At 53.4% G+C, this 25,241-nt stretch overlaps 3 protein-coding genes across 12 annotated transcripts in view; 1 reads left to right on the top strand and 2 right to left on the bottom strand.

The window, feature by feature from the left end:
• Positions 1-6,171, bottom strand: part of Nup188 (nucleoporin 188) — a 37,851-nt gene extending 31,680 nt beyond the window's left edge. Inside the window, exons 1-2 of one of the 2 annotated variants that reach the window (XM_048344318.1) lie at positions 6,118-6,171; positions 383-437 (exon numbers count right to left, since the gene is read on the bottom strand). In XM_048344318.1, coding sequence (XP_048200275.1) covers positions 383-437; positions 6,118-6,149 — 87 coding nt within the window. In that variant the 5' untranslated portion in view covers positions 6,150-6,171. The remainder of the gene's footprint in view (positions 1-382; positions 438-6,117) is intronic. The other variant, XM_048344325.1, reaches the window with a different exon arrangement.
• The window catches only part of Phyhd1 (phytanoyl-CoA dioxygenase domain containing 1), a 36,922-nt gene extending 14,196 nt beyond the window's left edge, over positions 1-22,726 (bottom strand). For 2 of the 9 annotated variants that reach the window (XR_007210685.1, XR_007210686.1), the window contains exons 1-12: positions 22,535-22,605; positions 21,960-22,045; positions 19,385-19,497; positions 17,675-17,750; positions 17,496-17,543; positions 16,547-16,602; positions 16,389-16,451; positions 15,689-15,710; positions 14,599-14,727; positions 14,387-14,503; positions 12,896-13,022; positions 12,688-12,804 (exon numbers count right to left, since the gene is read on the bottom strand). Coding sequence is in view for 5 of the 9 variants with exons in the window: in XM_048344463.1 (XP_048200420.1) it covers positions 12,434-12,746; positions 12,896-13,022; positions 14,387-14,503; positions 14,599-14,727; positions 15,689-15,710; positions 16,389-16,451; positions 16,547-16,602; positions 17,496-17,543; positions 17,675-17,750; positions 19,385-19,497; positions 21,960-22,045; positions 22,535-22,590 (1,206 nt within the window). In the remaining 4 variants the exon portion in view is untranslated. Of the gene's footprint in view, positions 1-12,413; positions 12,805-12,895; positions 13,023-14,382; positions 14,504-14,598; positions 14,728-15,688; positions 15,711-16,388; positions 16,452-16,546; positions 16,603-17,495; positions 17,544-17,674; positions 17,751-19,384; positions 19,544-21,959; positions 22,104-22,534 lie in introns of those variants that run through there. The other 7 variants (XM_048344472.1, XM_048344463.1, XR_007210687.1 and 4 more) reach the window with 7 other exon arrangements.
• On the top strand, positions 6,513-8,348 carry Dolk (dolichol kinase). Its single transcript, XM_048344380.1, has one exon. The coding sequence runs from the start codon at positions 6,589-6,591 to the stop codon at positions 8,203-8,205; it is 1,617 nt and encodes a 538-aa protein (XP_048200337.1). The 5' UTR covers positions 6,513-6,588; the 3' UTR covers positions 8,206-8,348.
• Positions 22,727-25,241: the final 2,515 nt, after the last annotated feature.

Genomic DNA, 25,241 nt, shown 5'->3' with positions numbered 1-25,241 from the left:
ATAAATACTTAGAAAAAGCCAGAAGTGGTGCTGTGGCTCAATTGGCCAAGTGCTAGCCTGGAACAAGCAGCTCAGGGACAGTGCCCAGGCCCTGAGTTCAAACCCCAGGACTGGGGGGGAAAAAAAAAACCCAAACCCTAGGAGACTCCATTTCCAAAATAATCAGCAAAAAGCATGGCTGGAGACAGGGCTCAAGTGCTAGAGTACTAGCCTAGTAAGATGTCCAAAGAAAAAAGAAGAATCCTTAAGGGAGGGCGGGGGGAAGAGAAGGTGAGAGAAAAATGAGAGAGGAGGTAATAAGTTTGACACTACCTTACGTATGTAACCCCTCTGTACATCACCTTGACAATAAAGTTTTTTTTAAAACTACCCTACCACTTACCAATTCTCTCAGAGCTGATCTTCCAAGTAGAATTGTCCACAGTTCTCTACTGCTCCTGAAAAACGAGAAAGCAGGGATTCATTTTGCTCTTCTAGCAAAAAATAAATTTGATGGTCAAACTAAAAACATAGAACAGCTGGGTGCCGGTGGCTCATGCCTGTAACCCTATCTACTCAGAAGATCTGAGGATAGTGGTTCAAAGCAAGCCCAGGCAGGAAAGTCCATGAGACTCTTATCTCCAATTAGAGGTAAGTGGTTTTTTTGTTTGGTTGGTTGTTTTCTGCCAGTCCCGGGCCTTGAACTCAAGGCCTGAGCACCGTCCCTGGCTTCCTTTTGCTCAAGGCTAGCACTCTACCACTTGAGCCACAGTACCACTTCTGGCCATTTTCTATATATGAGGCAAGCACTCTTGCCACTGTTGCCATATTCCCAGCCCCTCTTATCTCCAATTAGTCACCATAAAACAGGTAGTGGAGCTGTGGCTCAAGTGGCAGAGCGCTAGCCTTGAGCTGAAGAACTCAGGGAAAGCACCCAGGCCCAGAGTTCAAGCCCCACAACCAACAAAACAAAACCCATAGAACATAAGCTTTCCAGGGCTAGGAATATGGCCTAGTGGCAAGAGTGCTCGCCTCATATACATGAAGCCCAGGGTTCTATTCCTCAGCACCACATATATAGAAAAGGCCAGAAGTGCCACTGTAGCTCAAGTGGCAGAGTGCTAGCCTTGAGTAAAAAGAAGCAATAGGGGGCTGGGGATATAGCCTAGCGGCAAGAGTGCCTGCCTCGGATACACGAGGCCCTAGGTTCGATTCCCCAGCACCACATATACAGAAAACGGCCAGAAGCGGCGCTGTGGCTCAAGTGGCAGAGTGCTAGCCTTGAGCGGGAAGAAGCCAGGGACAGTGCTCAGGCCCTGAGTCCAAGGCCCAGGACTGGCAAAAAAAAAAAAAAAAAAAAAAGAAGCAATAGGGTCACGGATAGAGCTGCAAATTTAATAATTAAGGGTATAGTTATAATTTGCATGCTTGGTGAGTTAATAAGATTTGAAAACAAGAACCCGGCAAAAATACTTCCAACTAATAAGTGTTTGATAGGGTTAATTAGATTTGGGTCATTTTCATTGATTGAATTAGTGGCTAAGAATCGGACAGGGACAGTGCTCAGGCCTAGAGTTCAAGACCCAGGACTGGCAAAAAAAAAAAAAAAAAAAAAAAAGATTTCCACCTAAATCAAATAAGTCCTATGTTGAAAATGGAAGATAGCATGCCAGGTGCCAGAGGCTCATGCTTGTAATCCAGGCTTCTCAGGAGGCTGAGATCTGAGGATTGTTTCAAAGCCAATAAAGTCCATGAAACTCTTATGTCCAATAAGGACAGTGCCCGGGCCCAGAATTCAAGCACTAGGACTAGCCAATTAAAAAAAAAATGAAGATAGTCACCATATTATTAGGCATTTGCCTAACATGTACAGGTCCTGGGCTCCATTCTCAGAACTTCAAGAATTTAAAATAACTCAAAGGTGCTACTAATTATATCATATCTTCATTTATGATCTCCTGAGAAAGTAATCCTTGCAACAAGCAATCAAGTTATCATCAATAATAAAACATGTATCAATTACAGAGTAATTTAAAATACAAAAAATTACTCAGGAGGGTACGACATGAGGACCACCCTGTGGCTCAAGTGGTAGAGTGCTAGCCTTGAGCAAAAAAGAACAGGGACAGTGCCCAGGCCCTGAGTTCAAGCCTCAGGACTGGCAAAAAATAAAAAAATCCAGCTAGGGCAAGCAAGTCTATGAGACTCAATGAACTACTCAGAAAAAGCCAGAAGTGGAGCTGTAGCTCAAATGTGCTAGTCTTGAAGGAGTGTGCCCAGGCCCCAAGTTCAAGCCCATGACAAAAAAAAAGAAAAGAAAGAAAGAAAAAAGAAAGCTAAGCAAGAAGCACAGGTTCTAAGTTCAAGTTCCAGTATTAGCACAAAGACAAAAAAAAATCAAGTTGCATTCAAATATATATACATATATATATACATACATACATACATACATACACATGCACACACATATTCTTGCATTCAAAAATTTATACTGGTAGCCAGGCACAGTGGCTCACATCAGTAATCCTAGCTACTCAGTAGGCTGAGATCTGAGGACTGTGGTTAGAAGCCTGCTTGGCAGAAAAGTTCCCATGAGACTCTTACCTCCAATTAACCACTCAAAAACCAGATGTGGTGCTGTGGCTCAAGGGCTAGAGGGGCCAGCCTTGAGCACAAAGAGGCTCGGGGCATCGCCCAGTCCCTAAGTTTAAGCCTTGCAACCAACAACAAAAAAGAACTTATACTGGCTAGGTGTGTTCATGCCTGTAATCCTAGAAACTTGGAGGAGGCAGAGATCTGAGGATCACAATTGGAACCTAAGCCTGGGCAGAAAAGTCCATGAGATATCTAATTGACCTCCAAAAGCCAGAAATGGGGCTGCGCTTAAGTTGTAGAACACTAGCCTTGAGCATAAAAACTCAGTGAGAGTGCCTAGGCCCAGAATTCAAGTCCCAGGATTGGCCCAGCACGAATAATCCTAACTACCTAGGAAGCTTAGTTCAGGGTAGCTTGGTTAGAAACCAATCCAGGCAGAAAAGTGCAAGAGGCTCCCTCTCCAATTAAAATTAACTAGCAAAAAGCCATGTTGGAGGCAAGACTCAAGTGACTGAACCCAGCCAAGTCACAATGAGGCCCTGAGTTCAAACCCCAGTACCCCCCCCCCAAAAAAAATACAGAAACTAAATAGCTGCCACAGAATTCCTCATTTATTTGTTTAATGAATATGCTCCAGCCATGTGTGTGCAGAAGAAATTAATATGTGAAATTCAGTATCTTATTTCAAAAGTAAATTTAACAATGTATCAACTTCCAATTCAATGTTCTAACAACTTTAGAGCTAGAGTACTGGAACAGGGCATTATTTTCCTAATAGACACCCATTTGGTTGGAATTCTTTGCAAAGTTACTAATAGTTTCTAGGCTGGGAATGTGGCTTAGTGGTAGAGTGCTCTCCTAGCATGCATGAAGCCCTGGGTTCAATTTCTCAGTACCACATAAAAAGAAAGCCAGAAGTAGTGCTGTGGGAGCACAGAGAGGCTCAGGGACAGCACCCAGGCCCTGAGTTCAAACTCCAAGACTGGCAAAAAATAAATTAATCAATAATAGTTTCTACGATTGAGTCCTTTTGAGGAAGGCTGAGGCAGACAAACTACTCTAATGAGATACTTCCTTTGAAAAACATTACTGTATTCCACATGGATGAATAAAACCAGCCAGCCTAACTCCACAGAGGAGATTCAAGCCTAGGAGCAACAAGCATCTCAAACTGCAACCCAATACACAAACACTTATGCTACTTACTCTTCTCCAGATGCATTAGCTAAACAACACAAGAGACCCAAGCCAGGTGCTGGTGGCTCACGCCTGTAATCCTATCTACTCAGGAGGCTGAGATATGAGGATCGTGGTTCAAAGACAGCCTGGGCAGAAAAGTCCATGAGACTCTTATCTCCCATAAACTACTCAAAAACAAAGAAGTCACCACAAGTGGCACTGTGGCTCAAGTGGTAGAGCTTAAGCCTTGAGCAGAAAGTGGTTCAAGATAGCACCCAGGCCCTGAGTTCAAGCCCTAAACCGGCACAAATAATAATAATAATAATAATAATAATAATAATAATGTGAGCTGGGGGCACTGGTGACACATGCCTATACTCTGAACTACTGAGGTCTGAGGATCAAGGTTCAAAGCTAGCCCAGTCAGTAAAGTTCATAAGACTCTCATATTCAATTAACCACAAAAAAAGCCAGAAATGGAGCTATGGCTCAAGTGGTAGAGTGCCAGCCTTGAGTGAAAAGCGACAGGTCCAGGTCCTGAGCTAAAGCTCCAGCACAAAAAAGCAGAACTGAGGCCAACTGTAAATCAGCAGGCACCAAGAACAGAACAGAAGTTTTCTTAGTCCAGCCCTCAAACAGAAGGCCGCTGAGTACAGTTCCAACTGCTAGTATCCATCAGCAAAGCAATGCCTAGAAACCCTAGAGTTGAGATCAGAGGCTGGAGATGAATGAAGTACTCAAGCATTTGAGATCTTCAGTCCATCCTCCAAACCACAATAAAATAAAATAAATATGCCAAGGCTGGAAATGTGCCTTAGCGGTAGAGTGCTTGCCTAGCATACATGAAACCCTGAGTTAGATTCCTCAGTACCACGTAAACAGAAAGAGCCGGAAGGGGCGCTGTGGCTCAAGAGGTAGCAAAAAGAAGCCAAGGACCAGTGCTCAGGCCCTGAGTCCAAGTCCCAGGACTGGCAAAATGACAGTAACAATAATAATAATATGCCTAGTGTCAATTAAAGTCTATCTTCAAGAATAAAGTTGGTAGGTGCCCAGCTGGCAGCTGGGCACAGGTGGCTCACACCTGTAGTCCTAGCTACTCAGGAGGCTGACATCTGGTGATCAAGGTTTGAAGCCAGCTCAGGCAGAAATGTTGGAGAGACTCTATCTCCAATTAGCTAGCAGAAAAGGTGGACAGGAGGCATGGCTCAAGTGATAGGGTGCCAGCTAAACAGCCAAGCAAAAGTGCAAGGCCGTGAGTTCAAGCCCTGAACCAGCACTAGACACTGGCTAACTGTGGGTGACTTGGGTCCAGGTGAAGCTGCTTTCCTTCCTTCATCCTCTCATTAATGCACAAGCCTTAACCCTGCAGTAGCAAAATTTCACCCAGGCTCCACAGTTCCTAGGCCTGGGGAAAGAAAGAGATCCAGAGACCACCGAGGGCTGGCATGAAATAGCAGGGGAGGAATACCCGAAGTGGTACTCACAGACGCTAAGTGGTGAAGTAAGACAAGTGAAGATGGGCCTTGGATATAATAAATACGGACATGCTGTTCTGGATTGAGGGCACAGGGGTGAACAAGATGGAAAGGAAAAAGCGGGGACATTGCAAGAAGTGAAGGAGGATGTATCGTTTTAGGTGATGGTGAGAAAGAGAGGCCACTTCAAGCTGTAAAGTGGATGATGGAGGTGAGGCGGCTTTGGGGGGCGGGGGGGGGAGGGGGAAACGGGACACCTTTCCTTCGCTTTACCCCGGGACTACCGGCGTGGTGGGTAGGCTGAGAAGCCCGGGACGCGCTCGGCTTCCCCGGGGCCTGGCGCTCCGAAGCGCGCCGAGAATGGAGAAGCGTGCCACTCCCGTGTTTGAATCACTCATCACCTGGTCCCCGAAGGTCGGGGAAGGAGGCGGGGGCGGGGGCGGGGGCGGCCTACGGAATCCAGGCGTGCAGAGCCGACGCCAGGAGGCGGCGGGAAGAGCGGGGACGCGAACCTGAGCGCCGGGGCGGGGGCCGACCGCGGCGCGGACGCGAGGGGGACCCGACCCCCCCCCCGCCGCAGGCGACCGCCCAGAGCCCCGGCGCGCCTCCACCGAGCGGCGTGGGTGGGGCGCCGGGCGGGAGCCCCGAGGCCGGCGCGGAGGAGGGCACGGCGGCCCGCCCGCTCCCGGAGAAGTGCTCTCACACCCGCGCGTGCCGGGACCGTTCACACCTAACCGCCGGCCGTCTCCGAGCCGGTGCGCCCCCGCCTGGGCCGTCCCCGTCACCGCCATCCCCCCCCGACACCCCGGCTCCCAGCTGCCTCCCGGCTCCCTTTCCGCTCCCACCCGACGCCTCCCGGCCACCGCCGCAGCTACGGCCCGCTCCTCACCTCACAGACGGCCCGCCGGCGGCAGCCGCCATCTTCGCGCGCGCGCGCCCCCCGGGCCCCGCCCCCAGACGACGGGCCAACGTGACCGCCCGCCGCCAGGCAGTGTCGGGGCGGGGCTTCCTCGTCACGTGACACCCCCAGGGGGCGGGGCCCAAGATGGCGAGGCCCGGACCGGCGCGGCTTCCGCCACGGGAGCCGTGGAGGTGCTGAGAGAGTGGAGGAGTGGCCGCTGCACTCGGCAGACGGTTGTCCGGCGGTGAAAGGTGACCCGGCGGCGCCGGCTCCCCGGCTGCGGCGTGACCGAGGGCGGAACGTCCTCCTTGAAGCGGGACCAGGTTGCTTGCTGGCTGGGGGGAAGCTGCTGCCCTTGGCTTGACGGGGGCGGGGTGGAGGGGGGTGGGGAACGGGGCCCCCGGAGGCCGAGGCGTCCCTAGTTACCCCGGGCTTCTGCAGATCCGCTGGCCTGGAGACATGACCCGCAAGTGCTCTCCCCCGGCTCCGGAGCCCAAGGCCCCGCTTAGCGGGTCGGTGCTGGCGGAGGCCCTGGTGGTGTTGGCGGTGGTCCTGAGCATCCACGCGGCCGTGTGGGACCGATACTCGTGGTGTGCGGTGGCCCTCGCGGTGCAGGCCTTCTACGTCCAGTACAAGTGGGACCGACTGCTGCAGCAGGGGAACGCCGTCTTCCAGTTCCGAATGTCGGCCAACAGTGGCCTGCTGCCTGCCTCCATGGTCATGCCCCTGCTGGGGCTCGTCATGAAGGAGCGGTGCGAGGCTGCAGAGAACCCGCACTTCGAGCGCTTTGGCATTGTGGTGGCAGCCACCGGCATGGCCGTGGCTCTCTTCTCCTCCGTGTTGGCGCTGGGCATCACTCGCCCGCTGCCCACCAACACGTGTGCCATCTCTGGTTTGGCGGGAGGTATCATCATTTATATCATGAAGCATTCACTCAGCGTGGGTGAGGTGATTGAGGTCCTGGAAGTCCTGCTGATCTTCGTTTATCTCAACATGATCCTGCTGAACCTGCTGCCTCGCTGCTTCACCCCTGGGGAAGCGCTGCTGGTACTGGGTGGCATTAGCTTCGTCCTCAACCAACTCATTAAGCGTTCTCTGACTGTGGTAGAAAGCCAGGGAGACCCCGTCGACTTCTTCCTGCTGGTGGTGGTGGTAGGGATGGTGCTCATGGGTGTTTTCTTCAGCATCCTCTTTCTCTTCATGGACTCAAGCACCTGGGCCTCCTCCATCTTCTTCCACCTCATGACATGTGTGTTGGGCCTCGGAGTGGTCCTGCCCTGGCTGCATTGGCTCATTCACAAGAACCCCTTACTCTGGCTTCTGCAGTTCCTCTTTCAGACAGAAACCCGCATTTATCTCCTCGCTTATTGGTCTCTGCTGGCCTCTGTGGCCTGCCTGGTGGTGCTGTACCAGAACACTAAGCGATCATCTTCTGAGTCTAAGAAGCATCAGGCTCCCACCATCACCAGGAAGTATTTCCACTTTATCGTGGTAGCCACTTACATCCCAGGTATCATCTTTGACCGCCCCCTTCTCTATGTGGCCTCTACTGTATGTCTGGCGGTTTTCATCTTCCTGGAGTATGTGCGCTACTTCCGCATCAAGCCTTTGGGGCACATGCTGAGGAGCCTCCTGTCCCTATTCCTGGATGAACGAGACAGTGGACCACTTATCCTGACACATATCTACCTACTACTGGGCATGTCTCTTCCCATTTGGCTAATCCCCAGACCCTGCACACAGAAGGGCAGCCTGGGAGGAGCAAGGGCTCTAGTCCCCTATGCTGGTGTCTTAGCCGTTGGTGTGGGGGATACCGTGGCCTCCATCTTTGGCAGCACCATGGGGGAAATCCGCTGGCCTGGAACCAAGAAGACTTTTGAAGGAACCATGACATCGATATTTGCCCAGATTATTTCTGTAGCTCTCATCTTAATCTTTGACAGTGGTGTGGACCTAAACTACAGTTATGCTTGGATTTTGGGGTCCATCAGCACTGTGTCCCTCCTGGAAGCATATACTACACAGATAGACAATCTCCTTTTGCCTCTCTACCTCCTGATATTGTTGATGGCCTAGCTGTTGTGCAGCAGCAATGATGCAGTAAATAGTGTCCTGGGGAGAATGAATGGTCCCCACTGTACATGGACAGAAAGAACCAAGGGGTGACACACAGATTGGGATTTTCATTTGATTCAGACAAAATAAATTTTTAAAAGCTCTCTTGCTTTTAGATTTGCTGATATTTAAAAAGAAAAAGGCACTAGTGCCAGTGGCTCATGCTTGTGATCCTAGCTATTCAAGAGGCTGAGATCTAAGGATTGGGGTTTGAAGCCAGCCGGAACAGGAAAGTCTATTGAGAGTCTTATCTCCAATTAATCACCAAAAGGCCAGAAGTAAAGCTGCTGTTCAAGTGGTAGAGCACTAGTGCTCTTGTGTTTTGTTTTGTTTTTGCCAGTCCTGGGACTTGAACTCAGGGCCTGAGCACTGTCCCTGGCTATTTTTGCTCAAGGCTAGCACTCTACCACTTGAGCCACAGCGCCACTTCCGGCATTTTTTCCTTTTTATCTATATATGTGGTGCTAAGGAATCGAACCTAGGGCTTCATGTATACAAGGCGAGCACTTTACCACTAGGTCATAATCCCAGCCCCAGGGCTCTTGTTTAAAAGCTTACAGCAGCCCCCAGGCCCTGAGCTCAAAGCCTAGGACCTGCACAAAAAGAAAAAGGATGGTACAACTTGGAGATTTAAATGTACTGTTGAGCCCTCTCTTTTCTTGTAGTCAGGGGAGAGCAGGAGGAGGAACACGAGGTGGCCTTGGAGGGGTAGAACACAATGCTTCACGATGTGTATTAATTTGATCAGAATCCACGTACACACAACTTCATAACCATGTAACCTTAGATAAAGCAATTAATCTGACACTTGATTCTTCTTTTTTCTTGGTAACTATGGCTTGAATTCAGTGCCTCATGCTCTCACTTGGCTTTTTTTCCCCCAAGACTGGCATTCTACTACCACTTGAGCCATACTTCCTAGCTGCTTTTTTTTTTTTTTTTTTTTTGCCATTCCTGGGCCTTGGACTCAGGGCCTGAGCACTGTCCCTGGCTTCTTTTTTTTGCTCAAAGCCAGCACTCTGCCACTTGAGCCACAGCACCACTTCTGGCCGTTTTCTGTATATGTGGTGCTGGGGAATCGAACCCAGGGCTTCATGTATTCGCGGCAAGCACTCTTGCCACTAGGCCATATTCCCAGCCCCACTTCCTAGCTTTTGACTGGTTCACTAGAGGTAAAAGTCTCTCAGACCTTTCTGCATGGAAGGCTTCAAGTCACAATTCTCATATCTCAGCTTCCTGAGTAGCTAGGACTATAGGCACAGACCATCTTCCGGACTGAGCCTCCGTTCTCTCTGTAAGGTGGGAATAACAGCCTGCCTGCACCTCTCTGAACGTTGAGAGCATCTGGTACGACAATGGCCCTTGAGTGAAGCTGCCCACTTCTGACCCACGCATGATAAGCAGTCACTAAGGGAAAGGGTCTTCATTACCCAAGCTCAGCCCTGTCTCAGCAAAAAGCCAAGAGACACTGGCTGTCCTTGAATGACCGTTCCTCCTGGCTGCACTTGGAGAACCTAAGAAGGGAAGTGGGGCCTGCATGTGGTTTCTCTCCCTTGAGGTAAGTGAGCTTTGGGCCCACCTGTGAGTATAGACAGCCTGGCAGGACAGGACCAGCTCCTGGGTCTGTTGCCTGCTGAGAGGTGTGACAAAGCATGAACCCCATAGCCCCGGCTTCCTTTCAGGGGATCCCTCCAGAGAGGCTGCTTAAATTTCTTTGCCGGTCCTGGGGCTTGGACTCAGGGCCTGAGCACTGTCCTTGGCTTCTTTTTGCTCACGGCTAGTGCTCTACCACTTGAGCCACAGCGCCACTTCTGGCTTTTTCTGTGTATGTGGTCCTGAGGAATCAAACCCAGGGCTTCATGCATGCTAGGCAAGCTCTCTACCACTAAGCCACATTCCCAGCCCTCCAGAGAGGCTTTTACATCCCAATCTTGTCCAACCCATTTCTCTCTCCGGTTCCACACCTGCTTCCCCCCACCCTCACCCCATATCTCCCAGGGCTGGCATAAAACCTGGCCTACAACAGGAACACTGTAGACATTCACGGCTTTTGTGTGTGTGTGTGTGTGTGTGTGTGTGTGTGACTGAGGTTCGAACTCAAGACACATCCCTCTTGCTACGAAGGCACTGTGCCACTTGATCCACTGTGCCAGCCCTCTTGGTGTTGAATTTTTCGAGATCGGGTGTCACTGTATTCCCAGGCTGACTTGGACTGCGGTCCTCCTATTTGTTCTTCACTTTGTCACCAGGATGATGGGCATAGTCTACTAAGCCCAACCCCTGTGCTTCTCCCGTAGCTTGGGATACCACGTATGACACTCCAACCAGCTGTTGGTTAAGATGTGAACCTTCTAGGCCGGGGCTGGCCTTGGAAACACAATCCCCAGATCTCTGCCTCCCAAGAAGCTAGGATTACAGGTGTGCGCCACTTCACCCGTCAGTGAACATTTGACAGCAGTGGAAAGGTCACACAGCACAATTCCCCAGACGAGAAGAAGTATCCTCCTGCCTAGTAGGAGTTGAGAACTTGTGGCCTCCAAGGCCAGAAGCCAAGGGTGGATTTCTCAGGAGCTGGAGCCTCTTCCTGGGAATCCACGCCAAGCCCTTTCCCTCAGAGGAGAGTGCTGATGTGTTCCCCTGGGACTCCTTGGAGAACACCCAACCCACTCCTCTACCAGGCTCCTCGTGTGTGCCAAGGGAGGTGGGCCAAGTGTTGCAGAAAGAGCACTAGCTTTGCCCATTGGCTCCCTGGCCTGTCCTCCTCTGTGTGGCACTAAGGTGAGAAGGCTGAACCAGGGCCACAATCAGCTCCCTGGGTCAGGCAGGAGGTTTGATGGCCAAGGGCAGGGAACCGCCCTGGGCCTCCCTTGCCAGTGCAGAGCCAGTGCTGGGGCTCAGGGCAGTGGCGGCCGTTTCTCAGCATGGGAAAAGCCCTGGTTTCACCTCACTATTGTAAAAAGAAAAGTAAGAGAGGGAAGGAGGGGAAAAGACAGAAAGAAGGCCACTCGAGTCAGTAGTCACCATGTTAACACGTGGGCCCAATGTTGTCAATTGCCCACTCCTTCAAGGAGGTTTAGCCGGTGACACCTCTCAGTTTTGAAGTTCTTGTGATTGTTTCATTGTGTTAATGGGGACTACACCCAGGGCTTCCTGAATGCATGGCAAGTGCTCTGTCACTGAGCCACCTCTGGCCCCAAAAGGGGACTGATAGTAGTCTCTGCACTTACCTATAGGTACCGCCCCTGTGCTGAGCCAAATACATAAGCTTGTTAGCAGGAACTCGGGGTTCAGAAGCCAGTGAGCATTGTAGCCCCTGGTGCCGCCCCCTTTCCTATACTCTCTCCATTCTTAGTTCTTCCGCCCTGTATCCTGTCGTTGTGCTGTCCCTGGTTGAGGTTACTGACGAAGAGTTTTATTTGCTTGTTTGTTTATTGTCCATCATTGGGCATGAACCCAAAGCCTAGATGCTGTGCCTGAGATTTTTTTTTTTTTGCTCTAGGCTAGTGCTCTATCACATGAGCCATGGTGCCACTTCCTGCTTTTTCTGAGAGTGTATTAGAGATAACAGTCTCAAGGAGCTGGGCACTGGTGGTTCACGCCTGTCATCCTAGCTACTCAGGAGGCTGATATCTGAGGACCACAGTTCAAAGCCAGCCCGAGCAGAAAAGTACCTGTGAGACTCTTATCTCCAATTAACTGGCGCCCAGGCCCTGAGTTCAAGACCCAGGACTAAGAGAAGAAAAAAAAAAGGTCTCACAGACTTTTCTGCCTGGGCTGGCTTCCAATCAGATCCCAGCCTCCTGTGTAGCTAGGGTTACAGGTATGAGACACAGGCGGCCAGCTACTTGCCCTTTTCATTGCTCAGCTTCTTTGTCTGTAAACACCCTGTGAAGATTCAGTGATTAGCGGCCACTTTAGTTGGCGCTGACAGAAGGGCTTGAACCCAGTGCCACTCAAGGCTGGCATTCTACCACTTGAGCCACAGCACCATTTCTGGCTTCTTTCCGTGATTAATTGGAGATAAGTCTCACAGACTGTGCTACCCAGGCTAGCTTCAAACTCCAATCCCCAGATCTCAGCCTCTTGAGTAGCTAGGATCCTAGGCGTGAACCGGCTTGGGATGGATCTTCCTGGAGCCCTCATGCCTAGATCGAGGTTTCTTGGGAAAGAAAGATGGAGGGAGAAGCTGCTACAGCGGAAACTTGTTTTTATTTGGCATCTTATCTATCATGGTCATAGTTCTTCCCAAAAGAAGAGAATGTCCCAGAACCCTTTTACAGCTGAAAATCCACTTCAAGGAGGAGGCTGTGTTGGGCAGAAGAGTGGCAGAGAGGCCAATATTTTGGGGAAGAAGCGCCCAGTAACCGCCCAGCAGGGGCTGCTGTCTGTCTCTTGGGCCTCTCGCCAGCCTGGCTACATTGCTGTGGAGTACGGCTTGGGGAGGGAGGGAAGAATAGTGCAGCCTTTGGGGGTGTGGCTTCGCAGGGAGGGCCCGGTCCAGCCTCTGGGGGCCATCAAGTATAAAGCGGAGGAAAGGCCAGGTCAGCGGTGGGCTGGAGCCTGCAAAGAACGGAGCAAGGGACAGGGAGAAGCCCACATCACTGCCCCATCTCCCAAGCCCGCTTCAGAGAGCTCCCGCCCTGCCACCTACCAGTTCTCCGGGCTCCAGACCGTGCCCGCGGCCTCCATGAGGTGGAACGTGTAGGCTTGGCGAGAGCAGGCAGAGAGGTTCTGCTCACTCTTGTGAACCACTTCCCCGTGGATCAAGACCAGGCTCCCTGGCAGGGATGTGAGGCGATCAGGAAGACACCAGCCCCACGGCACAACCTCCCTCCTTCCAGAGCAGGTAAGGACGTGGCCCTCCTCCCTCCCATGGCCTCTCCTGCCCCCCACCCCATTATCCCTGGAGGTTCTAGAGCCTGAGGCCTGCATCAGGGTCCAAGGCTGTGCTATGTTGACCAGCGTTCCCTGTGATCAAGTCCCCTCTACTACCTACGAGGCACTAATGACTCATGCCTTGCTTGTCATCCTAGCTACTCAGGAGGCTGAGATCTGAGATCATCTTTCAAAGCCAGCTCAGGCAGGAAAGTCTGTGAGACTCATCTCCAGTTAACCACCAGAAAACAGGAAGCAGTGCTGTGGCTCAAGGTGGTAATGTGCTAGCATAGAGCAAAAGAGTTCGGGAACAGGGCTGGGAATATGGCTTAGTGGCAAGAGAGCTCGCCTCATATATCCTGGGTTCGATTCTTCAGCACCACATATATAGAAAATGGCCAGAAGTGGCGCTGTGGCTCAAGTGGCAGAGTGCTAGCCTTGAGCAAAAGGAAGCCAGGGACAGTGCTCAGGCCCTGAGTCCAAGGCCCAGGACTGGCAAAAAAAAAAAAAAAGTTTGGGAACAATGCCCAGGCCCTGAATTCAAGCCCTATGACAAAAAAAAAGAAGAAAAAAAAAAGCCAGAAATAGAGGTATGGCTAAAATGGGAGAGTGTTAGCCTTGAGTGGGGTCATACAAAGAAAAGCCTAATAGCCTGAGGCCCAGAGTTCAAGACCTAATAACCAACAACAAGAAGAAAGGCCTCTGTACCAAAGCCTTGCTGAGCTGGGAGCCCCGGTAACCTCACTAGCTCTTGACTTCTGGGTGTTCTGCCCACCCCACGTGTGTGTGTGTGTGTGCGCGCGCGCGTGCGCGCGCGTGCGCACATCAGTCTTAGAACTTGAACTCAGGGCCTGGGTGCTGTCCCTGAGCTTTCTCTAGCACTCTACTAGTTGAGCCACAGCTACATTTCTGTCTTTTTTTCTTTTGTCATGAGGCTTAAAACTCTGGGCCCGGGCACGGTCCCTTGAGCTCTTCAGCTCAAGGCTAGCGCTCTACCCTTGAGCCACGGCGCCACTTCGGGTTTTCTGGAGGTTCATTGGCGGTCAGAGTCTCCCGGCCTTGGCTGCCCGGGCTGGGCTGGCTTTGAGTCACCACCACCCTCACCTCTCAGCCTCCTGGGTAGCTAGGATGACGGGTGCGCCCCCTGGGCCCCGCCCTCCTCCCTGATGCACCCGGGGAGCCTCCTACACGCCCAGGCGGTGGAGGGAGCACAGATGTGGGGCGTGGCCACCCCCCCCCCCCACGACCGCTCTCTATCCCAACCCACCTGTCCGCACTGGCGTGGGCACAAAGAGGCTGTCGTCCCGGGCGGGCTCCGACCCCAGGAAGCTGGTGCCGGGTGCTGAGCCCGCAGGGGCCCGGATCATCCTTCTCGAGACCCCGTCTGCAAGCCAAGATGGCACCTTTAGTTCCTCTTTCTCTCTTCACCAAGACCCACTTCCCTGGGGTCTGGGAGGGGTGGGGGACAAGGGTCCTCACTAGTGTGGGAGCCGGGGATGAACCAAAGGCAGCCGTTGGTCAGCGTGGCGTCCTCCACCGCAATCCACATTCCCAGCACCCGGCCCAGGGGTTCCGTGTACAGGAAAGTGGCATCCTGGTGAGGGGAGACTGAGGCAGGAACCCCCGCTCCCCCCCCCCCCCCGAGGGTGAGGAAGCTGGCCCCTTACTCGGTGCCACCTCACCCCAGCAGACTTCTCTCTCAGAGCCCTCAGGGAACACCTTCCCTACACCAGTTAGAACTTGGTGACGTTTTTCTGGCCCTGAGGTTGTGGGCAAGAGACTTCACCTCTTAAAAAGCTCCACTTCTGGCCAGCGGCTCACGCCTGTAACCCTAGCTACTTGGGAGGCTGAGGTAGAGAAGACTGTGGTTCCTTAGCACAGGTTAGAAGTTCTCGTGATGCGCATGCCTGTTACCCCAGCCCCATGGGTAGAAGACAAAGGCATATGTGGACAAAAAGGTTTTTGGTTTTTTTGCCAGTCCTGGGGCTTGAACTCAGGGCCTGAGCACTGTCCCTGGCTTCTTTTTGCTCAAGGCTAGCACTCTGTCACGTGAGCCACAGCGCCACTTCCGGCTTTTTCTATATATGTGGTACTGGGGAATCGAACTCAGGGCTTCATGTATGCGAGGCGAGCACTCTACCACGAGGCCACATTCCCAGCCCATTTTTGAGGGTCTTACTTCCCACCCAGTGTGTGGCTGGACCATGATCCTCCTAATTTTCTGATCCTCCAGTAGCTGGAATAGTAAGTACAGGTCGCCATTCCTAGTTTCTTTCCACTGAGGTCGTCTTGAAAACTCTTCCGCCCAGGCCAGCCTGGAAGGTCCCCCCCAGCCCCACCCTGATCTCAGACTCCCAAGTTCCCGGGACTACAGGCGAGTGAGCATCACCAGACGTTCTGAAGACTCTCCTCTGAACCAGCTAAGTGCTGCTGTCAGACTTGGGGCCCAAGGGCTCCGGGACTCCCTCCCATTCCACCGTCCCAGGTAGGGATGGAAGACGGTGCCCTCGTACCCTGACCACTGACCTCCCCACCTTTTCTAGGGGCCCAAGGCCTGCTCCCAGCTCACCTTCGCCGCCAACGTGAGGTTGCTGCAAGAGAGAAGGGCTTGTTGAGGACAGAGGAGGGCAGGAGGGGTACAGGAGGAGGGCGGGAGTGGGGAAGAAAGGAGAGGAACCTGGGAAGAACAGGGCTGGGTCTGAGTCCTGCAGGCTGCTGCCACTCCTCCTCCCTGCCAACACCCAGCCGTGTGTGCCAGCCCCAGGAGGAATGCACTGAGAAGACCTTCCCGTCCCCAGGCAAGGCTGGATTACACTCAAGGCAGCAGGCACTGCCCAACAAGGCCCCCAAGCAGAAGCAAGGGAGGGCTAGACATCACAGCCAGAGCCAACCTTGGGGGGTGGGTGGGTATATATATATATATATGGGGTGGGGGCTGGTCCTGGCATTCACACGCTGGGCTTAGACACTGTCCCTGAGCTCCTTCCTTTTTGCTCAAGGCTATCGCCCTACCTCTTGAGCCACAGGGCCACTCTGGCTTTTTCTGGGGTTAATTTAACTCTCAAGGACTTTCCGGCCCAGGCTGGCTGGGAATCCCAATCCTCACGTCTCAGCCTCTTGAGTAGCTAGGATGACAGGCGTGAGCCACTGGTGCCCAGCCATCTAGCACCCAGTGCTCACCAGCTAATCACAAGGCCCCTGAGCCTGAATGAGCAGTCTGCCCATCTTCCAGAGGGGAAACTGAGGCCTAGGGTGGATGCAGGACTTACCTTAAAGATGTACATGCTCTGCACGACCACAGGCATCTGGAGGCCCAGGCTTCTGGCCACGGCCTAAAAGGGGTGAGGGTCACACAGGGTCACACTGCCGCCCCCCCCACCCCCCGCCACCAGCCCGCCCGCCTGCTCCTGTCCCCGCCTCTGCTCACCTGAACCTTGGGGGAGTGGGTGACGCTCTTGAAGACGGGGTCGTGGGCGTGGAGGGCTGCAGGACAGGGCGGCTGGTGGGGCGGCCTGGTCCCTGTGCTTCCGCCATCCGCCGCACTCCATGTGGTCACCCACGTGGGGTGCACTAAGCTTCATGCTTGCTCATTTATTTATTTTTTTGCCAGTCTTGGGCCTTGGGCCTTAGACTCAGGGCCTGGGCACTGTCCCTGAGCTTGTTTTTGCTCAAGGCTAGCACTTGAGCCACAGCCCCACTTCTGGATTTTACTGCTTATGTGGTGCTGAGGAATCGAACCCAGGGCTTCATGTATGCGAGGCGAGCACTCTACCACTAGCCCCCATTCCCAGCCCCCACTTCTGGCTTTTTCTAAGTAGTTTATTGGACAAAAGAGTCTTGTGGATTTTCCTGCCTACACTGGCTTCCAACCATGATCCTCCGATCTCAGCCTCCTGAGTAGCTAGGATGACAGGCATGAGCGAGCTACCGACGCCCAGCTGTTTATCTTTTCCCATACTGGGATGTGAACGTGGGACTCTGTGTTCTCTGTGGCTTTTTTCCACTCAAAGCTGGTGCTCTACCGCTTTAGCCATATATCCACTTCCAGCTTTCTGCTAGCTAATTGTAGCTTAGAATCTCTCAGATTTGTCTGCCCCGGCTGGCTTTGAACTGTGATCCTCAGATCTCGGCCTCTGGAGTAGTTGGGTCACAGGCGTGAGCCACAGGCTGGCATCCAGCCGGGCCAGTGTGTGATCGAGTCGTGGGTGGGCAGACGCCTTCGCCTCACCGGGGCCCCATCTCACTGTGGGGAGCACTCAAGGGAAGCCCTCCGCCCGGCACTGGGGTAGTAACTACTTGATTAGCATCAGGAGATGAAAACCAAGGCTACTCTCCTCGGGCCATTTTCTTTCGCGTACCCCCAGGACCCTGCTCACCATGGCCAATTTTGTTGACAGCTTTCTCTGGAGGGACCAAGAAGTTTCCTGTGACACAAGAACAGGTAACGGCTGAAGAACCAGAGTCTGGTGTCCGCTCAGGAGGGCAGAACCCCAAATTCTGTTCCATTACAGCCACTCCTTCCTGCGTCTAGCCCCCCCCCCCCCCAGCCACAAACCTTTCTTGTCAAAAACGCCTTTCTCAAAGAAGAACCGGATCTTGTCACCACTGCTCAAGAAATAGTCGGTGCTGCCCTGCGGAAGGAGACACAGAAGGGACTACAGGGAGGGTCTGGAGGTCAGAGCTGAGTCTGGCAAAGAGGGGAGCAGGCTCAGGCACTGCCTACCCCAGAAGCTTCCTAAGCATGCACAGTGAGGCACCGGTGGTAGACAGAAACCTCAGGTTCCGGAAGGACAGCTTGCAGATGAAAATGGGAGATGTCTTGGACATGTCTAATTACAGATGCGTCCCAATTTAGGCTGGCGCTGCATGTGGACCAAATCACTGCAAGTTGAAAATAAAAGCCAGGCACCGGTGGCTCACACTTGTAACCCTAGCTACTCAGGAGGCTGAGATCTAAGGATCACCGTGACAGCCCAGGCTGAAAAGTCCCTATGAGAAATGGCACTGTGGCTCAAAGTGGTAGAGAGCTAGCCTTGAGCAAAAATAGCTCAGAGACAGAGCCCGGGCCCTGAATTCAAGCCCCAATGACAGACTATAAGAAAGAAAATAAGGTTTTTTTAAAAAAGAAAGAAAAACCTCTACCCGTTTCCTGGTACTGAACGCTTTTAGAGTTGTCGTTTTCTCTTGTGGCCACCAGAGGACAGCAGCGCCCTGGGTTTGGACCCCAGCTTGCCCTGAAACCCAAACTATGGGTAGGAGAACTGGATAGGTAAGACAATCACCTCCCCATTTCTAACCGTGCCGAGCTTCAGGAAATAGCTGGAGTTCCTAGGCTGGTGGGAGACAAGCCTCACACGGGTGGCCTGACAGAACCACCAGGCCCCTGTGGCAGAAGGCAACAGCAGCATTTGGTTTGCAACAGAGTTAAATTTAAATCCTGGCTATACTGATTCCTAAGTTGTGGGAAGTGGCTTGAGCCTTACTAGCCCTGCCTGTCAAAAGAGGACAATAATGGCTCCCTAGTGAGTTCAGAGTGGGGAGAGACGGAGGGATGCACACAAGTGCTTACCCTGGTGCTGGGTCTGAGACCCCATCCGAGATCCAAACAAAGCCCGTCAGTGGTAGCTCACGCCTGTGATCCCGGACACTCGGGAGGCTGAGATCTGAGAAGCAAGATTTGAAGCCAGCCTAGGCAGACAAATCTGTGAGACTCTAATAGCCAATTCTTTTTTTCTTTTGCCAGTCCTGGGGCTTGCACTCAGGGCCTGAGCACTGTCCCTGGCTTCCTTTTGCTCAAGGCTAGCACTCTACCAGTTGAGCCACAGTGCCATTACCAGCCTTTTCCATTTATGTGGTGCTGAGGAATCGAACCCAGGGCTTCATGTATGCTAGGCAAGCACTCTACTGCTAAGCCACATTCCCAGCCCAATTCTCTGTCCTTTGTTTTTGGTTTTTGTTTTTTTTTTTTGTCGGTCATGGGGCTTGAACTCTGGGCCCTGGCACTGTCCCTGAGCTCTCAGCTCAAGGCTATCAGCCCTACCACTTGAACCGCAGCACCACTTCTAATAGCCAATTAACCACCAAAAAAAAAAAAAAAAAAAGCCAGAAGCGGAGCTATGGTTCAAGTAGTAGAGCACCAGCTTTGAACAAAAAAAGCTAAGGGGCAGTGCCCAGGCCGAGTTTAAACCACAGTACCATTTTTTCATACACACATACACACTGCACAATCACACGCACCCTATCCTAGCTTGCCCAAGGCACCTACCTGGGCGCGTAGCTGCTCGTCCTCCTGCGTAGAGAACTCGGTGCGGCAGTGGGGAGGGACATCCATCTCTGCGAGGATCACGTCCATCCTCTGCCTCATGGCCATGCACTCTTCTGCAGACAAGAATCCTTCCAGCACCAGGAAGCCGTCCTCCTGGAACTGAGGGCGGGGCGGGGCTCAGCCTTCCCTCTGCCTCAGGGCCCGCACTGGAAAGCGGCCTGAAGGTGACACCCAGCGCCCCCTCATTGCCCTAGCCCGCACACCTCCAGGCAGCTTGGATTGGAGGCACGGGAAGGACAGTGGGACATTGTTCCTCACTGGCTCTGCAGCAGCCTTAGGAAACCAAAATAGAACCTCTCGCCGGGAGCTAGAGGCTCATGCTTGTCACCTTAGCTACTACTCTGGAGGCTGAGATCTGAGAACCAGGGTTCCAAGGGTCCAGGAGACTCTCATCTCCAATTAACTATAAAAAAACAACAACAAGAAAAGCTGGAAGTAGAGCAGTGGCTCAAGTGCTAGCCTTGAGCACAGGAAACTCAAGGACAGAGCCCAGGCCCTGAGTTCAAGCCCCAGGAAGGGTGTATACACACACACACACACACACACACACACACACACACACACACATGAACAGAAGGAATGAGGAAGAATGGCACTGGGCTGGAGGAAGGTGGGGGCCGGGGCTCAGCGGGACGGGAGTCGGGGGCTCCCCACAGGGCAGTGGGCACAGTGAGGGGCCCAACAGCGCCTTCTTCAGCTTTCCCTCTAGCCCCTGGTTCTGGGGCTGCTGACAGAGTTGAGGAGAGAAGGAAGGAACGCCTCTCTCCAGGCTGGGAGTACAGCTAAGCTAAGCTGAGCCGAGAGCCTTGTCTAAGCATGCGCAAGGATCCGGGTTCCAGCCCCAGCACTGGAAAAATAAAACTAGAGCAGAGGGGAGCAAAGACGGATGTAGATGGGCATTTGTTCCCAGCGCTGTATTTTTTTTTTTTTTCCAGTCCTGGGGCTTGAACTCTGGGCCTGAGCACTGTCCCTGGCTGCTTTTTGCTCAAGGCTAGCACTCTACCTCTTGAGCCACAGCGCCACTTCTGGCCATTTTCTGTATATGTGGTGCTGGGGAATCAAACCCAGGGCTCATGTATACAAGGTGAGCACTCTACTACTAGGCCATATTCCCAGTCCCCCCAAGCCCTCCCCCCCCCCCCGCCCCAGCGCTGTGTTTAATGAGACCAAGAATCGTCCAGCACCCAGGGATTTGCTCAGTAAACTCGGGCTTCTTATTCTGGAACAATGACAGCTGATAATAATCACACAGTAGGAGGGAGATGTGGTCCAGAGTTAGAGCACTTGGCCAGCATGGTCCAGGCCTACAAAAATCACGTAGGAAAATACTGACAGGAGAATATGTTCCCCTGATACAGTGAGGTAGAAAGACAATTTAAAAAAGGGGGCTGGGGATATAGCCTAGTGGCAAGAGTGCCTGCCTCGGATACACGAGGCCCTAGGTTCGATTCCCTAGCACCACATATACAGAAAACGGCCAGAAGGGGCGCTGTGGCTCAAGTGGCAGAGTGCTAGCCTTGAGCGGGAAGAAGCCAGGGACAGTGCTCAGGCCCTGAGTCCAAGGCCCAGGACTGGCCAAAAAAAAAAAAAAAAGAAAAGAAAAGAAAAGAAAAGAAGAAGAAGAAAGAAGCTGGGCTGGGAAGGTGGCCTAGTGGTAGAATGCTTGCCTAGCATGCATGAAGCCCTGGGTTCGATTCCTCAGCACCCCATGAACAGAAAAGGCCAGAAGTGGCGCTGTGGCTCAAGTGGTAGAGTGCTAGCCTTGAACAAAAAGAAGCCAAGGACAGTGCCCCAGGCCCTGAGTTCAAGCCCCAGGACTGACAAAGGAAAAAAATGGCTGGAAATGCGGCCCAGTGAGAGAGCGCTTGCCTAGCATGCATGAAGCCCTGGGTATTCCTCAGCACCACATAAAAAGAAAAAGCCAGAAGTAGCACTGTGGCTCAAGTGGTAGAGACCCTTGAGCAAAAAGACCCTGAGTTCAAGGCCCAGGACTGGCAAAAAACAACACACACACACACACACACACACACACACACACACACACACACACACAAATGCAAGCAAGGGGGAGGTGCCGCTGCGGGGAATTTTTGTTCTGCAGGGTGTTTGTGGATCAAATCCAGGGCCTTGAGCTGGTGCTCTAGCCGGAAGCGCGGCCTGGGGCCGGAGTCACAGCTCAGGGGAGGGATTTGCAGGCCATTTAAAAGCCTTTCGTATTGGGGCTAATGGTCAACCACGAAGGGTGGACAAGCCCCCCACCCGCACCACCCTCTCCCTGGAGGCCGGCCGGGTCCAGCCAAATGCTTTGTTCTGGTTTTGATCATTTACACACACACACACACACACACACACACACACACACCCCTGTGAGCTGTGTTGAAGTTAGGCCTTGTGCCGGGGAGCCCACCCCCTACTTGGTGTGGGCCTCGATGGTAGGAGGGCAGGAGGTTTCAGAGGCCACTAGAGGTGTGCCCCCCCTCACCGGACCCTCAATCCTCTGCCCCGCGGGCCCTACCTTCCGGAGCTGTGAGGGGCTCAGGCAGGCCATGGGACTGGACTGGACTGGCGTCCGTACTGGTGCTCTGGGTGCTGTGTCCAGGACTGGAGAGGAGAAAGTTCAGGAGCGGGGAGAGTGGCAGGCTGAAGGCCCGGGAGGGGTTAACCCTTTCCTACCCAGAAAATGCTCGGTCCCAGCCCTGCTTCTCCCCCTCCCCCGCCCCCCCCCAACTCCTAGCCCAACCCTGGGGCCCAGCCCACCCCACCCTCCCCACCCCCACCTCAACCAGCAGCCCTCACTCATCTGGCCCTTCAGGATATTTAGTGACTCTTTAGATGTTTGGAATCAGAGGAAGAGGATTTGGGCTGTGGGGGGGGGGGACACCCTGTACTCCCAAGGGAGGTCCACTAGCATTTGAATGTTGCCTGGAGCAGGGTAGGAACCTGCGGGTGTGTTTCAGGGTGGGTGTGCACAGGACTGGCCCTGAGGAGGAGGGGTCCTGGGAAGAGAAAGGTGTAGCCTCTTCAGCTCAGCTCTGAAGGGCCTCTGGGGCCTGGGAAGATTCTGGAAGGTGGAGAGGAAGGCAGTCTTACCCAGAGGGTTCTGGGATTCTAAATGTGACTGGGAGATAGTTCCAGAACACTGGCATCTCAAGGCAGCTTGGCGGGGTGGTTAGAATGCCAGAGCACGGGGACTCCTCGTGAGAAACTGGGCCCTGGCCTTCCCAGAAATGACTCTGAATGGCCAAGGGACAGAGCGTCTCAGGAACGGAGGGGACACTGCTGGGCTCTCCAGAGCCTTGGCCGCGGGTCAAGCCGTTTTCTAGGCCACTGAGCTGGGAGCTGCTGCTTTGTCCCGCAGTCCTGGCTTCCAGAGCCCAATGGGCTTCTGGGGCTGGTGGGGCGAGGCTGGGGGAGGAGAGTCATAGGACAGGCTTGTCCCCTGCTGTCCTGGCCCCTCCTGAAGCAGCCCAAGAGAAGAGGGCTGAGGGCTGGCCCCGCGGGCCCTCCCCTCCCCTCCCCTCCCCACCCAGGCAGATAACAGAAGGGCCCAAGAACAGTAAACAAGAGCTGCTCCACTGCTGATAAAGACCTGGGTCCTGGGTCCTGGGCCCTGGGCCGAGCACCTCCCCACCGGTGGACCTGGGCCTGTGGCTAGAGGGGGCCCTTCAGGGTAGAATGGGAAGGTGGGGCTTGGACTCAGGGCCTAGGTGCCATCCCTGGGCATCTTCCTGCTCAAGGCTGCCACTTGAACCACACTTCCGATCGTTTGGTGGTTAACTGAAGATAAAAAGTCTCAGACTTGGGGCTGGGAATATGGCCTAGTGGTAGAGTGCTGTCTCATACACATGAAGCCCTGGGTTCGATTCCTCAGCACCACATATATAGAAAAGGCCAGAAGTGGCGCTGTGGCTCAAGTGGCAGAGTGCTAGCCTTGAGCAAAAAGAAGCCAGGGACAGTGCTCAGGCCCTGAGTTCAAGCCCCAGGACTGGCAAAAAAAAAGTCTTAGACTTTTCTGCCTGGACTGGCTTCAAACCTCAGCTTCTTGAGTAGCCAGGATATCAGACATGAACCACTAGCACCTGGCTTGACTTGGTTTTTAAATTTTTTTTTTGGACTCAGGCCCTGAGCACTGTCCCTGGCTTCTTTTTGCTCAAGGCCAGCACTCTACCACTTGAGCCACAGCGCCACTTCCGGCTTTTTCTATATATGTGGTGCTGGGGAATCGAACCCAGGGTTTCATGTATACGAGGCAAGCACTCTACCACTAGGCCATATCCCCAGCCCTGGTTTTTAAATTCTTTGAACTTCCCAAATTGAATTTGAATTTGGGACGAGCAAAGAATAAAAAGTTAAAATTCCTTAGTTTGCCTAATTGTGGCTGTCTGTAGAGGGAAAGGCGGGGTGGGGTGGAGCAAAGTGGGTTCCTGGCGTTTGGGAAGAGGGTGGGTGGTTTCCACATCATTGTTTTCCAGAAGCTAACCAGTTCCAGACCTTGGGACACTGGCTGCAAAGGCCCTAAGGCCGAGGGATGGGGGAGGGAGACCAGCGCAGACAAGACAGAAGACCCCCATGATGGAGGCCCAAAAAGGGGGTCCTCTTGAGGGCCATGGTCCAGCTGCTCAGCCCCCTGGCAGCCCCTTGACAGGCGGGAGGTGGGTGGGGGGTGAGAGGTGGGTCTCAAGGCCAGCCCAGGCTGAGGCCATGCTGGAGCAGCCCCGACTCCCAAGGCCACAGAAGACACGGTTTCTCCTGGCCCAGACTCTGGCTTCAGAGCCGGGTGCAGGTGCGGACATTGGCCCAGCATAGAGCCCCGGGAGCAGGAGGAACGACCTGGGCTGTTCCTTGGATACCAGGACCTGTTAAAAACTCCTCTATGGCCAGCACCTGTGGCTCGCGTCTATAATCCCAGCAATCCTAGCTACTCAGGAGCCTGATATCGGAGGATTGCAGTTTAAAGCCAGCCCAGGCAAAAAGTCCATGAGACTTTTTTTTTTGTCAGTCCTGGGGCTTGAACTCAGGGCCTGGACACTGTCCCTGAGCTTCTTTTTGCTCAAGGATAGCACTCTTATCACTTGAGCCAGAGCCACTTCCAGCCTTTTGTTTACACGGTCCCAAGGAATGGAACCCAGGGTTTCATGCATGCTAGGCAAGCACTCCACCAGTAAGCCACAATCTCAGCCCCTCCTTGAGACTCTTTATCTCCAATAAACCACTCAGAAAAAGCTGGAAGTGACCACTGTGGCTCAAGTAGTAGAGCACAAGCCTGTGCACAAAGAGACTTGGGGATGCAGCCCAGGCCCTGAGTTGAAGCCCCACATGGGACAATAACAAACAAAAACCCTCTACGTATAAGCTGGCCCTGCCAGTTGTCCTTTCCATTCTGATATTTAGCCTCGCCTTAAAAACTAGGCAGGTGCGGGGTCTGAGCTCTGCCTGGACTCCAGGGTGAGGAGAAAGGCCAGGCCTCCCCACAGCGACTCCCAAGCCCACCTCTGCAGAAGCTGGGGACTTGTTAAGTGTGGAAGTGGGAATGCCCGGTGTACTGATGGGGAAGTAGAGGCTGGGGGGGGGGGGGGGCGCCTTTCCACACAGGATGACTTGAGCTGGGGCCGGGTCCTCCACTGAGGTTCTCACTCAACGCCCCTTTTCAGAGGCCAACCCGTCAAGTTCGGGAGGGCCCAGCTGCAGGTGACAGCCGTGGGCTCCCCCTGGCCGGGACCCACACCTGGCCGGGGCTGGCTGTCTAGCACACGCCCTCTGCCTGGAAGGAGCTCCAGGTTTCATGGGGCAGAGAAAC

The sequence above is a fragment of the Perognathus longimembris genome, chromosome 1, assembly GCF_023159225.1.
Source record: "Perognathus longimembris pacificus isolate PPM17 chromosome 1, ASM2315922v1, whole genome shotgun sequence".
NCBI classification, from domain to species: Eukaryota; Metazoa; Chordata; class Mammalia; order Rodentia; family Heteromyidae; genus Perognathus; species Perognathus longimembris.
The sequence above is the reverse complement of the archived record's forward strand: the minus strand, read 5'-3'. Positions and strand labels throughout refer to the sequence as shown.